Source organism: Vigna angularis, chromosome 10 (assembly GCF_016808095.1).
Source record: "Vigna angularis cultivar LongXiaoDou No.4 chromosome 10, ASM1680809v1, whole genome shotgun sequence".
Lineage (NCBI taxonomy): Eukaryota > Viridiplantae > Streptophyta > Magnoliopsida > Fabales > Fabaceae > Vigna > Vigna angularis.
In genome coordinates this window covers 28,369,036-28,386,180 of record NC_068979.1, presented here as the reverse complement: position 1 = coordinate 28,386,180, position 17,145 = coordinate 28,369,036, and the positions used below count along the sequence as shown (strand labels likewise).

The window sequence follows — 17,145 nt, the reverse complement described above, 5'->3', positions numbered from 1 at the left end:
ATACATCACTGATTAGCCTTTTGTAGTTCCATGCCAATCTTAGTTTTTTATTTTATTTTCTGTATGGCCATTTAATTGAACTGACTACTTAGTCATTTTTTTATGGTAACTAATGTATGCTACATTGCCAGGAAATCATCCGAAGAATGCTTCTATTGGCATTGGATGATCCTCATAGAAAAATTTGCACGGCCATTGGTATGGCTGTTGCATCCATTGCAGTGCATGACTGGCCAGAGTTATGGCCAGATTTGTTACCATTTCTTCTAAATTTGATCAATAACCAAGCCAACTTGAATGGAGGTAAGCATTTTTGTTTGAGTTGATTTTTGGGATTTTGTATGTGTAAATGATTTGGAAAAAGCCTTGGCTGTACCAAGCACTCCATTTTTGTATAGTAGAGACCAAACATTTATGGTATGAGCAGTTTATATCCCTGAATTGTAAATGGTTTGCTTGATGATTTTCTTTCATGCTGGCTACTAGTTGATTCATTTACTTTCTCTATTGGGTTTTCTGGAAATAATTTTATGATCAATAATTGTACCATATTTGGGTTTACAATTTTATGGAATTTCAATATGTTAATTAGATTTATTATTTGTCTTTTAATAATTTTATTCTAGTGCATGGCGCTATGAGATGCTTGACTCTTCTCTCTGCGGACTTGGATGATAAAATGGTTCCAACATTAATACCTGCTCTCTTCCCGAGTTTGCTGACAATTGTATCATCTCCCCAGGTTGTATTTTGTATATCTTTCTGAACTAAATTGGCTATGCAAAAAGTCTGGAAAGGAGTTATTCATTATCAAAAGTTGACGTTATATCTTTATCCTACATTATCTCCATTATTGCGATGTCTTAACTTTCAACATCAAAAAGGAAAAGAGCATATTATTGGAATTAAGAAGTCCTTTTTACCTATATTTTGCATATTAGTTGTCAATTTTCGTTTGTAAAAAGATTTTTCCATTATGTCAGTGGATGTTTTTGAAGTAAAATTGAAATACTTTCCTTTTGTTAATTTTTTGATAACTCATTTAAATACTTTTCTAAATCTTTAAATTCTTCAATTTAAAAAACGAAGAAAATAAAGGCAAATTACCACTTTTTTTTTTGGTTTCTATGGTGAACTGAGTCTCTTTTGTCTGACCAAAAACATATTTCTTATTTTCTTGTTGCCATTCAGAAATATGACACATACATTCGATCAAAGGCCCTTTCTATAATCTATTCTTGTACATCTATGCTGGGGACAATGAGTGGTGTCTACAAGGTATTTTGTCACTTAAGTGACTGTGAACTGTTTGAGTGGATTGTTGGGTTAGTGTATTTTTCTTTTAAACTATTAACAGATCAAAGTATTCTGTTTAGGCAGAAACAAGTTCTCTGATAGCTCCTTTGGTTAAACCATGGATGGGCCAATTCTCGTCTATTCTAGAAATTCCAGTTCAATCTGAAAATCCCGATGATTGGAGTATCAAAATGGAGGTTAATCTATCTATATGTGTTTATATATAGTTATATTCATGTATCTTGTGTGTATGTATAGTATACAAGCACACATACATGCATATCTTTCCTATGTAGTAACATGATGTTGTATTTTTCTTTGTCAAGGTTTTGAAGTGCTTGAATCAGTTCATTCAAAATTTTTCAAGTCTCTTTAAAAGTGAATTTGAGGGTATGTTTTCCCCTAAGTTGAGCTTCTAGGCATTTGTTTTTAGTTCTTTGACTTATTTGTTTACGAGAGGTTTTTCCCTGTAGTTATACTAGGACCTCTGTGGAATACATTTGTCTCTTCTTTGAGAGTTTATGAGAAAGCTGCTATTGAAGGAACTGAAGATTCATATGATGGAAGATATGATTCTGATGGTTCAGAGAAAAGCCTTGATTCATTTGTTATCCAGGTGAGGATAGCAGCCAGCAGTTTCTCATGTTGATTATTTTATATTGCATAAAATGACAATATTCTGCTCAATGTATTTTTATGTCAAAGTTAACTGACTGACTTTTGGTGGTCTCCTTTAGCTTGTTATTTGGCAAGGAGGATACCTATATTAAACTGGTCACCTGAATCCAAGGGGGATACAGCAGTCACTGCAATGAAAATAAGCCTTTTTTTTATTAATTAGTATTGTGGCTTCATCAGTTTATTCATGAAAAGGAACCTCTTTGTTGGATTTATACCTTTTATGAGTGTTTTATAGCTGTTTTTGCTGAATTGTATGGAAAATGTTGAAAGTTATAATTATAGACTTCTAAGTAATCAACTGGCTGTGGTTTGCATTGTTAGTCAGTTACAATCATCATTATGGTTGTATTCTGTTAGAGTAGTTTATTGCAGCTGTCACTGTCAGGTTGTGATAACTGATCCAGTCAACTGGATGACCTTCTGTAGTCTCTATATACCTCAGAATTATAAAATTTCTTTTCTGTTAGTTTGTTACTTTATGATAACTTTTGAATTATCATTTTTCATCTATTTTTTTTTATTTGCAGCTCTTTGAACTCATGTTGACTATTGTGGGTAATACAAGACTGAGAAAGGTTTGGTTCAGAGTATTCTTGCTATATTTTTTTTGCTGATTCTGGTCTATTGTACGGTTGCTTTGATCTGTGGTTTTCACTTCTATAGGTGGTTGGGGGTAATATCAGAGAATTGGTGTACTATACTATTGCTTTTCTTCAGATGACAGAACAGCAGGTATACCATTTTTTACTCTTCTCGATGCTCTTGTTCATTTTTGCCTTCATTTTGCTTAGTAGCATCTGACTGGCTTTCTGCAGATTCGGTTTCTAATTTCTTTTGCTATTTTAAATGCTGTGCTTTTAATTTGAATAGAAAAACTGTAGCTTCCTGGAGACGAGTGCAGATGGATCTTTCCAGTACCCATTATTTTAATTTTGTTATTTCAGCATAAAATGAATGCCAATTTCTTACTGCTTCATATATCACTTTACAGCATGTGCATGTTTATGTTAGATAGAGAGGAAGCAAATGGTGTATTGGAGTCTTGTTAGGAGTTGGAGAGTCTATGAAAGGAGGAGGAAGAAGAGTACCTAACGGTAAGGGAATGGGGGTCCGAATGGTAGGGGAATAGGAGTGAAGGAGCCGAACAATATCTACACTAATACCGAATGGTGGCTGCAAGGGAGGAAGGAGTGAAAGGCTAGACACTATAAGGTTACTAATACTGAATGGTAGAGGATGAATAAAAAGAGCGGGAAAGTTTGTTATGTTGTTAGGGGGAGAGAGAGAGAGTATAAATAAACATTCTGTAATTCTGTTGAGGAGCTAGCCATTTTCTTTGTATAAACACGTCTTGGACCTTGTGAGGGGGATTAGGCTCCATCATCATTGTATTCGATATTCGTTGCAGTGAATACATACATTTCATTTGTTCTCTCTTGTTTGCGTGCCTTTGTGTGAGTGGGTGTTGTGAGAAAGTTAGGCTTCTAACTTAGAAACCTAACAAGTCTTCTCATGGATTCCATCCCTCAAAGGGATGGTAATGGGCTAGACAAGTGCAGTTTGACTATACTCGCCCTCGGCAGATGTTATATGCTATGAATTGTTTTTTACTGTGGTTTGGTTTAGAAGATGTATTTGGCTGTATTTTGTAATAGTGCAAATAGGACAATATGTAGCAATGCCTTGGATGTTCTATCTGTCTCCCATTGTTGTTTTTTTTTTTCTTTTTTTTGTATGTTCCTGCAAAGAATTCTTTCACTATTTTTTACCAAAGTATAATGCATTCTAATTTTAGGTTCATACATGGTCTGCGGATGCTAACCAGTTCATTGCTGATGAAGATGATGCCACTTATAGCTGCCGCAACTCTGGTCAGTATCTCCCTTGAAGAAACTAGAACTAAGCTGAAAGATAAGGATTTATATACAGTGAAAATGATTTGGCATTACTATTGTTGAAGTGCTAGGACAGGAATTTATATAGATCAAGTAACTTGCACATCAGCTATGCTGAGTAGACTGCAGCTCAGTGTAACTAACTAGCAGAATAGCTTGCACAGCAAGCTGTGCTGACTAGACGACACTTCATCTAACTAACTGACAGTGCAGAGTGTCGATGACTATTGTTAGTTACAACAAATACTAAAGAGATTGTAACTGGGAATCTTATAGTTCACTCCTTGTGATTTTATTTCCTAGTTTAACTATGTGGCTGCTAATTTATTTTACATTAGCTTGATAGTTTCCTATTGTTGAAGGACCAACATTGACTAAAGATAAGACGATTTCATAGTACATAAGTAGATACAAACTTTATCTTACAAGTCGGTTTTGTCAGGTTGAGTTAGACTTAAAGTCCACTTTTTAACATGGTATCAGAATAATAGATTAAAAGTTTATCCTAGCAAAATTTGTTGTTTGTCGAACATTGTTCCACCTGCTATCGGACCACCCATTAATGTTTAGTCTCAAGCACGAGATGTATATACTTCAGCATGAGGGGGTGTGTTGGAAAATCTACATTGACTAAATATAAGACGATTTCATAGTACATAAGTAGATGCAAACCTCATCTTACAAGTCGGTTTTATAGAATTGTGTTAGGCTTAAAGTTCATTTTTTAACAGCTATGTTGAATTACTTTCCTTCATCTTAATTATTTTGGTGTTTGTTATGATAATGATTCTGACTCTTGTCCTTATAATTAAACTTTTAAATTTTGATGCATTTTATCATTCAAGGACACTAACGATCCTATTCCCTCCCTTGCTATTGTATGATTTTCTCAAATAGGTATTTCTCAAACATATAATGACAACACTTAATGTAATCAGATGCCTATGATTCAACAATATAATCAGATTCTTATTATTCAAGGATATAATCAGATCCTTATTATTCAAGCATATATTCAGATCCCTATATTTCAGGGATATAATCAAATCCTTATTATTCAGATATATAATCAAAACCTTATTATTTAGAGATATAATTCGATCCCTATGGGGATATTTTTGTTATATACTTTAACTCTAATATGCCAAATATTAAATAATAAAATATGATTGTTGACACTCCCCTCAAAGTTGGTGGATATGCATATCCCATTCATTGTTTGGAAACAATCCTTTCAAAGTTGTTGCTATTCAGCCCCTTTGTTGATAGGGCGAATGGGTGGAAGGTTGAGTTAATTGATTAGATGCAATAGAGTCTTAAGATTGAATTGGGGAAGGTGTCGGAGTTTTGGTTTGAGAATTTTGATGTGAGGTGGAGGACATGTTTATGGGTGTTGCGTCAGAGGTGGTTGTTTGTGTAGGTGGAGGAAAAGATTGGTTTTCTGTTTGTTTGAATGAAGAGGAGGATTCATGTGTTACCATATCCAGAGGAGGTGTCTCAAGTGGAGCATCAAATGTTGATGAAGGATTATCGTCTTTTCTTCCTTAAGAAAGCAAACACCATATCATCTGATGTTGTTGAGGGGTGGTGTCCCTGGTACGTTTTATCCCATGAGATGGAATGGTCCTCTTTTTCTTAGGAGTTGGCTCAAAGGTTTTTCTATTGTAGGAACATCAGACTGAGTGTATTTAGCCGCATCTTTTGAATTGCCACGGGCAAATGGTTCTGATGAAGGTGAAGAAACTACAAGACTCCTTTTTCCTGTGGTTTGCTTCCCTTCTATTTTAAGCATTCGCCAACATGCAATTTTTCTTCCATCAAAGGCAAGCATTCATAAGTTCTTATGTGTGGAGGCTCAAGATTGGCTAGACAATATTGTCTGAGATTGTTTTGTTGAGTAGGGCAACAACAACCTTGTCTAGAGATATCCCCATATGCATCTTCTTCAAATTGGTCAAGGTTCTTTTTGCAACGGCACGTAATGATAGGATATGTAACGTGTATGATAAGGGGAAAGATTAAAAAAGTACTTATTGGTCGGGTTGTTAGGATAAGTGAGTTTGTCTATTTATAATTAGGGATTCCTGGTATGTGGGGGACTTTTGGATGTTTTGGAGAATTGTTGACAGGATCATTGACATCCTGTGTGAAGGGGAAACCCTTGGAAGAGACAGTGCTTTCCTATTTTGTGTTATTTTCAGTCTATTCAATAAAGAATATTACTCTTTCTCTTTTCAATTCTGGGTTCCTAACACAATATTATTCTGAAAGTGATCCCATATGAAATGGTGTTTAATCTCAATGTGTTTAGCGCTATAATGCAATATTGTTTTTTTTTAGAAAGACTACTAGCAGCACTGTTATCACATAAAGGTAATGAATGACAAGATAAATCATGATAACAATTAAGGCTCCCTTTAAAGAGATGATGGACAAAAATGAAGGTTGTCGTCTAGGATTTTGAATTATTGACAGCAATGATAGTTGACATCTAGGATGTTTGGATGCACATTCAAAGGCAGCTCTTAAGAATTAAACACTCTCATACCATCTCAAAATTAGGGTAGAATAGATGATTTTATTGCTAAGAGTACATCACATATATATATGCAAGATTGGAAAACTAATCTAGGAAATACAATGGCAACACTTAATCCTTATTATCCAGTGCTATAGTCCGATCCCTGTTATTCAGGGATATAATTAGATCCCTATGATTTAGGGATATCAGTTATACATTTTAATTCTAATGTGCTTATGGAATAGTAAAATATGATTGCTAAGAAATTTCATGGATTCAAATGAGTTTGTTTCATTATATATATTTTCATAATCTTCATAAGAAAATACTTTCTTTTAGGTGTGCTTTTACTGGAAGAGGTTGTGAATTCTTTTGACGATGAAGGAATTTGTGCTATCATAGACAGTACAAAGCAATGGTTGGACGACTCTCAAATCAGAAAAGCAGCTGGCAATGCAAGCTGGTGGAGGGTAAATACATAATGGCTATTCTTTTTGGATCTAGAAACTAGCTTATGTTTGGTAAATTTGATTTGCAGGCTGACAGGCTATTTTTAAAATAATGCTGATTCTGAATCCTGTTTATTATGTTGTTGGCATGCAACTCTTTCCTATTAGGTATCTTAGAAAGTAAAGTGCCCCATAACCTGCACTCAAATTTCTAGATCTTTCAACTAGGAAGAAATTATCAATCTCATTGGGAATTGTTCACTTTTGCGGCTAATCTCTGTTGGGACAATTTATTTTATACATTTTAGTAACCTTAGACACTATTAACTGCTTACAGAAGATATTTAACCATTACTGCTACATTTACAAATTTATAATTAATAATTGTATACAATCATTCATTTATTTCAGCAACTTGTGAGGCAATGTTAACCACCATAGGACGTTTCAATAATCTTGTGCACATTGCTTACTAACCATTTGTGAGACATATTAGCCATTAGTGCACCGATTTCAGATTGATAATTGTATATAGACATCTTAGTTTCCTCTTTGAACCACTGGTGACACATAGTTAACAACATTAGACGTTTCAATAAACTCATCACACTGTTAACAACTTGTTAGACAAATATAACCATTACTATTACCGGTAAAAATTGCTATTTGTATGCTATTACATTTGATAAGATATGATTTGATTACATTAACCAGGGAGATGATATGACTTGATTGGGAAATGTCTTACCAAATATTTCTCATTATTTGATATTGATTTTATTCCATATTGTAAATAAGAATATTCTTGTGTACACTACACACGAAATTCATTAGGGTTTTCAGTTTCTCTCTGCTCAACGTGGTACCCTTATTCATGACCTCTTTGGTCCTAATCCTTTCAACATGGTACCAAGAGCCTAACAATAAGGGACCTCAAATCCGTTCATTTCCAGTGGGCTCATTGCTTATCAGAGTAAATGTTTTAGAAACTATGTATGTTTTTTCTCTTCCTTTGTCATTATACACTCTAGATGCAGCGTTCACCACTACTGTTATAGTTCACGCCTGCATCACTTTTTACTGCCGAGGACTTTCAGGTGATCCTTTTCTGCGTAGCAGTACAATTTACTCTTGATTTCTTGTCGACAGGCACAACTGACAATTTTTTTGGCTAGTTTCTTTTTTTGTTGATCCTTTCCCAGTTGGCATGACTGTTCATTGCCGATATATTTTTTGAAAGTGTTCTATTCACCATTAAAGTTTTCCAACAAGATTTCTGTTATTCCATTAACATCAACATTGGCATCATATTGGTGTGAATGTTATCGATATCTGATAATGAAAAATATCAGAGATCCAAAAATCCTTTATAAAGCTATAATGGAAACCATAACAAGTTATGGCAGAAACAATGCGGTCAGAAGAAATATAATACCTTTACATATAACAACAAATTTCAAGTTCAAAACTTAAAATAACAACAAATTTTAAAATAAATGTCTTAAGTTTCGAATCGTCATATTCTTCTTCAATCCCAACATAATTGTCTTCAATATTATCATCCAATGGGGCATATTGCTCTGCCACTTCCCCTTTTGAGAAACTCTTGTGAAAGTTTAGTAGTCTTTCAAACTCAGAATCAGAGCTATGATGCAATTCATTTTTGTTGAAATGTAATGTCTTTATTATTATTAATATTTATGTAATGGTTTTTTACTTTTAGGGTTTTGTTAGGGGCTTCCTGCCCTTTTACTTTTCAGAACTATTGTTTCCTATAGATACAGTAGTAAGTTGTATCAAATTTACGAAGTGAAATAAAACTTTTTAGCTTCTCTCAACTCTTCAAGTTGGTATCAAGATCCAAACCTTTGTGTCTTCCTCATCGACGTCGTCTCTCTGTCGTTTTCGCTGTTCGTCGTTGCTGTCGTCATCAACCATTGCTTTCTCCGACAAAGTCAAGGGTTAGGTGTGCCTTGAGAAACACAACCCAACCCTGGTGGTCCCCTCCTCAGAAGCCTCCACATGTGCCGCCACACGCTGCTTCTCTCCAGCTAATCTTGGGTGTGTGTTCCTCACACGCCACCTTCCTGGTGTTAGAGTTAGACCGCGCCACTGTCGGTCGTCTCGTCAGGACTTCCTAAGTGTGTTTTGGTTCTTGTTTCTCCATTTCGTTGGTTAGTCATACCCAGGGTTTCCTCCCTCAAGTTATTTGGAACCCTAAGTATTGTTTCTTCTCACATTTTTAAAATGGCCTCTCTATTGGAATTAGTTCCTCTTTATCTGCTACCCCTATCATTATGTCTGCAAAACTCAATTGGAAAAATTATTTATCATGGTCCTTTGCTGTGGAATTATTGTTTCTTGGTCAAGGACACCTTAATCACCTTGAACAAGATATTTCTATGGTACCAGATGAAGAAAAATCTCAGTGGCAGAAACTAGACTTTCAGTTATGTGCTGTTTTGTAGCAATCGATTGAGCAAGAGGTTCTAAATATCTTGAGACCCTATAAGACATGCTCCTCTTTTTGGAAAAGAGCACAAAATATATTTGCTAATGATGTATAACGTCTTTTCCATGCAACCCAAAGAGTAGCTTCTCTCAAACAAGTCAACCATGATATGGTCTCCCACATAGTGAAAGCTCGGGCTGTGGTAGAAGAGTTAAAGAACTTCTTTGTAGTTGATTAGATGTTAGGATATTTATCATCATTATATTGTGTCAAGAGTTACCCTATTTATCATGATTATAGTGTTTCAAGGATTATCCTATTTATCATGATTATATTGTGTCAAGGATTATCCTATTTATCATGATTATATTGTGTCAAGGGTTACCATATTTATCATGATTATATTGTGTCTAGGGTTACTCTATTTATCATGTACTTTTGTATCAATTTATTCTTATAAATAGAAGATTATGAGAGGGATCAATTAAGCCCTCTAGAATTATTTTACAGTTTAATTCTCAAGTAGTATTACTATGGTCAAGAGCCTGCATTTCTGCAATCATAGCTTGTCGCCATCCAGGATGATCAAGTGCTTCTTTCACATTCTTGGGTATAACAACAGAGGACACTGAGGATAAAAGAGAAAAATAGGAGGGCGACAATCGATGATAGCTTAGAAAATTATAAATGGGATGAGGGTTTCGAGTCAAACGAGTACCTTTTCTGAGAGCAATAGGCCATGCTGAATCATTTTCACCAGGAGGCGTGGGAGGAGGTGACGAGGGAGAAGAATCTGAAGTAGGAGATTCACCATTGTCTTGGGGAGGTGGACTATCCATTGGGGCCCTGTGTGGGATGATCTCAGTATGTGGAGAAACGGGTGTAGGAGGATTCTGATCAAGACTTGGAATGACAGAGACAATAGAGCTATTTGACTCAGCCATTGGAATAGGAAGGACCTGTTGGAGGATAGAAACATCCTGAACAGATGGAGAGAAGTAAGGAGTTTGTTCAAAGAATGTGACATTGGCAGACATGTAATACTTATCTTGCCAAGGAATTTTACACCAGTCAACATGTCCCCACACGCCACAACCAAATGGCATGCATTACAGAGAGAAAGAATAGACATCTCATTGAAATTGCACACTCCTTAATGTTGAATACTAATGTTCTTGTTCATCATTGGGGCGATGTAGTTCTCACTGTCTGTTTTCTGATTAATAGGATGCCTTCTTCCTCTCTTAAGAATAAAGTCCCTCACTGTGTCATTTTTCCAAATGACCCTCTATACCATGTCTCTCCTTGTATATTTGGGTGTACTTGCTTTGTTCATAGTATTTCTCCAGGTCTTGATAAACTCTCTGCAAAAGCTATTAAGTATGTCTTTAGGATACTCTCGCCTTCAGAAAGGGTATAAATGTTATTGTCTCTCAACCAAGAAGTATTATATGTATGTTGATGTCACATTCTTTGAGGATACACCTTTTTTCTTGTCCTCCATGGAGGATGGTTCATATGTTCAACAAATGTTTCCTTTACCATCATACGATCCATTGGTTACTTCTGCTTCTTTACCTCAAACTCAAAATGCAAATGACATTGTTCCTCCACCTCTTCTCACATATCAACGTCAGACACAATCTCAAACTCAAAACATTGAAGATCCTTGAGACTTAGATCTTCCTCCATCAGATTCCCAAACCATGGATCCTTCATCCTCCTCACCCTCTCTTGACTCGGATAATAATTGGCCTATTGTTGTTCGGAAAGGTATTTTCTCTACTTGTAATCCTTGTCCTATTTATAATTTTTTGAGTTATCATCGTTTGTCTCCTCCATATTTCTCCTTTGTTTCCTCCTTATCTTCCATTAAGGTTCCTAATAATGTTCATGAGATACTTGGTCATCCTGGATGGCGACAAGCCATGATTGATGAAATGCAGGCACTTGAACACAATGGTAGTTGGGACCTTGCCCCTCTTCCTCTTGGCTTTTCTTTCCTAATAATGTTCACTTAGCCAAGATTAGCTTCTTTTTAGCTTCTCTTTACCCTTCCCTGCTGGTGGTGGAGTTGGAGTTGCACTCAAACCTTTCTCAGAAGCATGGGAAGATCCGATAACAATACCACCACTTGATGATTGCTTTTATTTATGGGTTGCTTGTCTCCTTGTTACTGTTATTAAAACTCAGTTATGGCAGTGCCATGGCAGAAACCGCCGTCGGTTTTGCAACCTGCCGCCACAACAAGGCAGTGGCAAATTGGGTTTCTTGTGGCGGCCCATGGCGGCCGCTTTTTGTGTAATGGCTGAAAAGGCGGGGCAGCAACATTGAGAAGTAAGAAAGACAACAGCTGGGAGAAGAAATTGGGGAAGAAACCTTATTCATGTAGGGCAGCAGGGCATGGCAAGAAGAAGAAACCCTATGTGGAGGGTTGCTGTGTTATTTTTGTCTTCTGTTAGGTGTAAAACCCTATTGATGCAAGGTTAAAAAAATTGGGCCAGGCCCAATAAAAACATTCAACCTAGTAACCTGAACCTAAAACCCACGCCACTCTTCTTCTTCAGCCACACTACCCTTTGCCTGACCTGGCTGCTTACCACCACAGCCACTGCCACCAACAGCTCTCTTCGCCTGTTGCCTCCATTTGCCGCCACCACAGATTGTAAGATGGTTTCTTTTCTTTTTTTTTGACAAATACCACCTTCATTTTGAATTTTTGTTTCCTTCTCCACTTCTATAGTTTCTGAAAATATACCTATTTTCTAGCAATAATTATATCTTCCCACAAGCCACTCTTGGCTCAATCTAGGTATTGTTTCATTGAGCCACTCTTGGCTCAATTCAAGTGTTTTTTAAACAAGCCACTCTTCGTCAAGGCAAGTATTCTCTGAACAAGAAGCTAATCTTGGCTTAAGAGAGGTATAAATTGTAATGTCTTTGTGATCAAAAGATCATAATTTCTGCACAGGATAGTTGGTGGACAATGCATCTTTAGCTTGAATTCCCAGAGATATTTGAATGAAGTTTGTATTTGGCATGGAACTATTTGACAACAAATGGTGAAGGCATTACTTGGATCACAAACTTAAGCTTTAGGAATATTTTGAGTTAATGTGAACTTAAAGTCTTGATTGTACTCATCTAATTATCATCAATCACTTATCAAACTAGTGGAAAGATCTTCATGGTGTTTTATCGTCTATCAGATGAAGCACTTGTACTTAGAATCTGTACAGGGCCTATTAGACGTAGCTTCTTCATGTTTTAAGCTTTGTTGTATTTAAGCACTTTATCAAAATTATAGGGTGTTGGACTTTTGCTCTAACATTATTTTATACATGTTAATTTTTGGCAGATAAGAGAAGCTACTCTGTTTGCCCTATCATCTCTTTCAGAACAACTATTTGAGACAGAGGTTTGAGATTCCTATTTCAGTTGTGAATTCTGATATGTAGAATTAGATTTAAGTTTTCATTTCCAGCCTCAATTCTTGTGTTTTTATTTTGAACTTGGGAAGACTGTAATGTATCTTGTTATTGGTACAGGAAACCAGGGTTTATTCAAGTCACTTGAAGGACCTGCTTGAGCAGATTTTTGCAGTAGACTCTCTAATAGGTTGATTTCAACTCTTCCCTTGCCCTCGTTTAAGCTTCCATTCTGATTCAATGAATTCAGCTGTGTCCGTGATAATGTGTTTTTAATCTTATTTTTTCACTTTTATTCCAGGTTCTCTTGAATTCCCATTTTTATATGCTCGTATTTTTACTTCAGTTGCTAAATTTTCTTCTTTGGTAAATGGTCCTGTCCAAACTTTTAAGATTTCATTTCTCAAGATCTTTCTCTGTCATGACTTGTAATTGATCTTTAATATTTTACAGATAAGCAGTGGCTTAGTAGAGCATTATCTCTATTTAGCAATGAAGGCAGTTACAATTGATGTGTAAGAAAAGTTGTCTCAGTTTGTAATCTTATTGTAATATACTCTTCTAACTTTGAATATAACAGGCCTCCACCTGTAAAAGTAGGTGCCTGTAGAGCACTTTCTAACCTCCTTCCTGAAGCAACGAATGAAGTTATCCAATCGCAGTTGTTGGGTTTATTTTCATCCCTCACTGATCTCCTTAATCATGTACCCACATTATAAAAGCTTTTGTTATGTATCTTTACTATTGTTGCATATATTAATTACCAAAATATGATTTCCAGGCATCAGAGGAAACCTTGCACCTGGTACTTGATACACTGCTTGCTGCAGTGAAAGCAGGTTAGGTCGTATACTCCTCAGATATTTACACAAGCACACTCACGTGTATGTATATGATTTAAAAATATATCAGCTAGCTATTTGTTAAAATTAGGTGTAATATTAAATGTATTTCCGGATACTAGCTTGATTATATATTCATACTTATATTCGGCAGCATGTGTTAAAATTTATAATTTATAAATCATTGGGGTGAGAAGTTTTACCTGAAAGCTATTATATTGCTTGTGCAGAATGTGTTATAATTTATAAATCATTGGGGTGAGAAGTTTTCAAAATGTTTTTACTAAAATCTATCCCTTGTTTTCATTTCACATATATTTATTCCCTTATCATTACTTATTATAGGTCGTGAATCATCAACAGTAGTTGAAAACATGATTTCTCCTGTAATCCTTAATGTGTGGGCATCGCATGTTTCGGATCCTTTTATCAGTATTGATGCACTTGAAATTCTTGAGGTAATGATTTTATTTGTTAATATTATTATCTCCAGAGTTACTTGGTTGTTTTCCTTGGCATCTTAGATTAGTCATGACTGATGTTGTCAAACCTTACCCTGAGGTAGGACTGTAAAACATGAGATTCTAATGTGGAATGTTCCATCGAACCAATCACAATCTTAGATTGGGGTCTGTAGTGGTCAACCCCAAAATTGCTAAAAAGGGATAGCATAGCAGAACTCAGGATAGCCATTATTGTATTATTTTTTACTATATTATATGATATGTTATGCTTTATTCAACATTATTATTATAATAGTAATAATAATAATAATTATTATTAGTATCATGGACAAAAATCAAAATTCGTGTTATATTTTAAGGATAAAAAACATAGTTAACCCTAATAATAATAATTATTATTTAAGAGCATTTTTTGTTTTGTTTTTCTTCACTTAAGCTATTTTTAAGAAAAATATGTTTAATATATTAGATGTTTAGGACATCACTTGAAATTTAGTAGAAAACATTTTTCCCTTTCAACTTCATAGATTCTTATTCTTATGTAAAAACTGTTTTTTTGTTGTATCCAAACTAGAGAACTGTTCAATAAATTACCATAATTTGAATAAATTATACATAATATTGATTGTTGAATTAATCTAATTTTTCTAGTTCTTCGACACACACCCTTAGTTATATTTAGTTTACATATTATATTTTAAATATTATATTAACATATTATGTTTGATTAGTTTATTATTACTTAAGGTTAACTTCGATTTAAAATCCATTTTTTAATATGGTAGCACATGCTATCAGGTTGTTAACAAATTATCCAAAAATATCTAGTTTTATGTTCGAGGTGTATTGTCTTTGGCTTTAAAGGATGTACTGGAAATCTTATATAAACTAGTGATAAAATCAAATTATAATATATAAGTGGATACAAACCTTATTTTATAAATCAGTTTTTATGTGGTGGAGTTTTACTTAAAATCTTAATTTACAATATCATAAAATTTTTGTTTGAATAATTTCTTATGTCGTCCTTTTATTATCTAGATTATTTTATCATATATGTGCTTTAAATAAGAATAGGGTTTAATTTTTACGTTAGTCCTTGAAATTTTGGCAGTTCTGTTTTTGGTCCCAAAAATAAAAAAGGTTCAGGTTAGTCCTTCATATTTGAAAAAGAAAACATTACTTTTAGGTCCTAAATGCTAAATTTGAGGACTAAAAATAGTTATCTTAATTTTCTTTTATGTCCCATTAGTATTTGTTTTATTCAATTCTTTCTCATTATTGCTAAAATGTTCAATGAAGTAGAAGTGTGCTCACAGTTCATTCAATTAGGAGTAAAATCGTTAACAAACAGAAACATGGACGTTTTAATTTATGCATAATACAGTTTATATCAAATGCATAGTGATGATTTATACAATTTCATACGTCAATTTAAATATGCAAAAAGAGGCTCATTGTTGGCTTTTTAAAAGTCGAGGGATTTTATTGAACTTTGAGAGGGTCTCATTGTTGCATTTTTAAAATTCAGGGACTTGATTGAATCTTTTATTAATACAGAGACCTAATCGAACAAAAGAAATATGCAAATGGGTATTTAAGCCAAAATAATTTTGAAAGATCATTTTAGTCTCTCAAATTTAGTCTTTAGGAACTACAACCAAAATTTACCCAATTGGGTTTAGTGTTTAGGAATGGGGAAGAAGAGTTATCTTTATTTTTGTTGATCTCTCCATTTGAGTTTGTTCTTTAATCTGAGTCTTCAAAACTGTCCTAGTTATATAATTAAAACTGTCCAAGGAAATATTAACTGCAGCATAAATCAATGGACTCGGACACCTTCATTTCATTTTGATGGCCTGACAATTGGAAATGCTGTAATTTGCAGTATTAAACACACGTATGAAGTTAATTGTGTGCTGGTTGTTATGTGACATGTACTGAGAGCTTTGTTGGGTGTGCATGTGTATATATGCTCGAAATACACACATATATTAGTACTTTAACTTATGTGCTATTCTCGAAGATGTTATTTTGAAGCTATCATTTATCGAGCTCTATATATAGATTCCTTGGTTCATAACTGCTGCAGAGTTTGGAAAGAATTATTATAATGCTTGCTTATAAATAATTTCTTTTGTTCATCTGATTATATTTTTTCCTTTCTCCAGACGATCAAAAGCATTCCTGGATGCATACATCCATTGGTTGCCAGAATTTTGCCGTATGTTGGACCAATTTTGAATAAAGTATGAGTATTCAAAGTTGACCAAGTGTCAGTGGTTAGTGATTTTAGAATAATACCTGTTACTTACACACCTATGTTCTTGTAGCCCCAAGAGCAAACTGAAGGCTTGGTATCTGGTTCACTAGATCTGGTAACAATGTTACTAAAGGCAAGTATACGTAGAATCATGTCACCCTTGACCTATGAGCACTTTATCTTTTGAATTTCTCATCTCATTTCGTTGTAGCTATATGCAGAATGCCCCTGCTGATGTAGTGAAAGCAATATATGATGTCTCTTTTAATGCTGTTGTCAAAATAATCCTACAAAGTGATGACCATAGTGAAATTCAGGTATATTTTAGATACATCCTATTTTATTATTTATATTTTAAACTATTTCTGATTGGAGTATAGAATTAAATATATGTATTCACTTGATATGAGCAGAATGCTACAGAGTGTTTATCTGCATTTATATCTGGGGGAAGACAAGAAATTCTTGCGTGGGGATCTGATTCTGGATCAACTATGAGAAGTTTACTTGATATAGCTTCAAGGTAGTTGCCTATTATTTCACATTTCTAAGTACATTCGCTAACATCAAGCTTCTTTCAACAACTGTTCAAACAATTTACAATTTATTTTGTTATTTCTTTAAGTTTTAGCTTTTAAACATTCCTCTATATTTTCTGCAAAATCAACCTTAAGTTTATTGTATTGTTACATACTATTAGATCTTCCCAATTTAGTTTATTATTTTTCTGTTATTAAAAGTTGTAGATGGAAAAGGCTTAGGTCCATCTTTTTGTCTTACAGATCAGGATATCAGCCTATGTCTCTTTTTCTTTTATTTCAACATGATATTGGAATTATCTTAGAGTTTATCCT

At 34.4% G+C, this 17,145-nt stretch overlaps 1 protein-coding gene across 7 annotated transcripts in view; it reads left to right on the top strand.

Moving 5' to 3' along the window:
* LOC108318749 (uncharacterized) overlaps positions 1-17,145 on the top strand; it is a 31,136-nt gene that overhangs the window by 3,659 nt on the left and 10,332 nt on the right. For all 7 annotated transcript variants that reach the window (XR_008245709.1, XR_008245708.1, XR_008245710.1 and 4 more), the window contains 21 exons: positions 132-303; positions 627-742; positions 1,192-1,278; positions 1,377-1,493; positions 1,623-1,686; positions 1,770-1,912; positions 2,505-2,552; positions 2,641-2,709; positions 3,773-3,848; positions 6,733-6,863; positions 12,653-12,712; positions 12,843-12,912; positions 13,024-13,088; positions 13,176-13,237; positions 13,303-13,426; positions 13,504-13,561; positions 13,910-14,022; positions 16,200-16,277; positions 16,362-16,424; positions 16,513-16,608; positions 16,705-16,814. Coding sequence is in view for 4 of the 7 variants with exons in the window: in XM_052869646.1 (XP_052725606.1) it covers positions 132-303; positions 627-742; positions 1,192-1,278; positions 1,377-1,493; positions 1,623-1,686; positions 1,770-1,912; positions 2,505-2,552; positions 2,641-2,709; positions 3,773-3,848; positions 6,733-6,863; positions 12,653-12,712; positions 12,843-12,912; positions 13,024-13,088; positions 13,176-13,237; positions 13,303-13,426; positions 13,504-13,561; positions 13,910-14,022; positions 16,200-16,277; positions 16,362-16,424; positions 16,513-16,608; positions 16,705-16,814 (1,922 nt within the window). In the remaining 3 variants the exon portion in view is untranslated. The remainder of the gene's footprint in view (positions 1-131; positions 304-626; positions 743-1,191; positions 1,279-1,376; positions 1,494-1,622; positions 1,687-1,769; positions 1,913-2,504; positions 2,553-2,640; positions 2,710-3,772; positions 3,849-6,732; positions 6,864-12,652; positions 12,713-12,842; positions 12,913-13,023; positions 13,089-13,175; positions 13,238-13,302; positions 13,427-13,503; positions 13,562-13,909; positions 14,023-16,199; positions 16,278-16,361; positions 16,425-16,512; positions 16,609-16,704; positions 16,815-17,145) is intronic.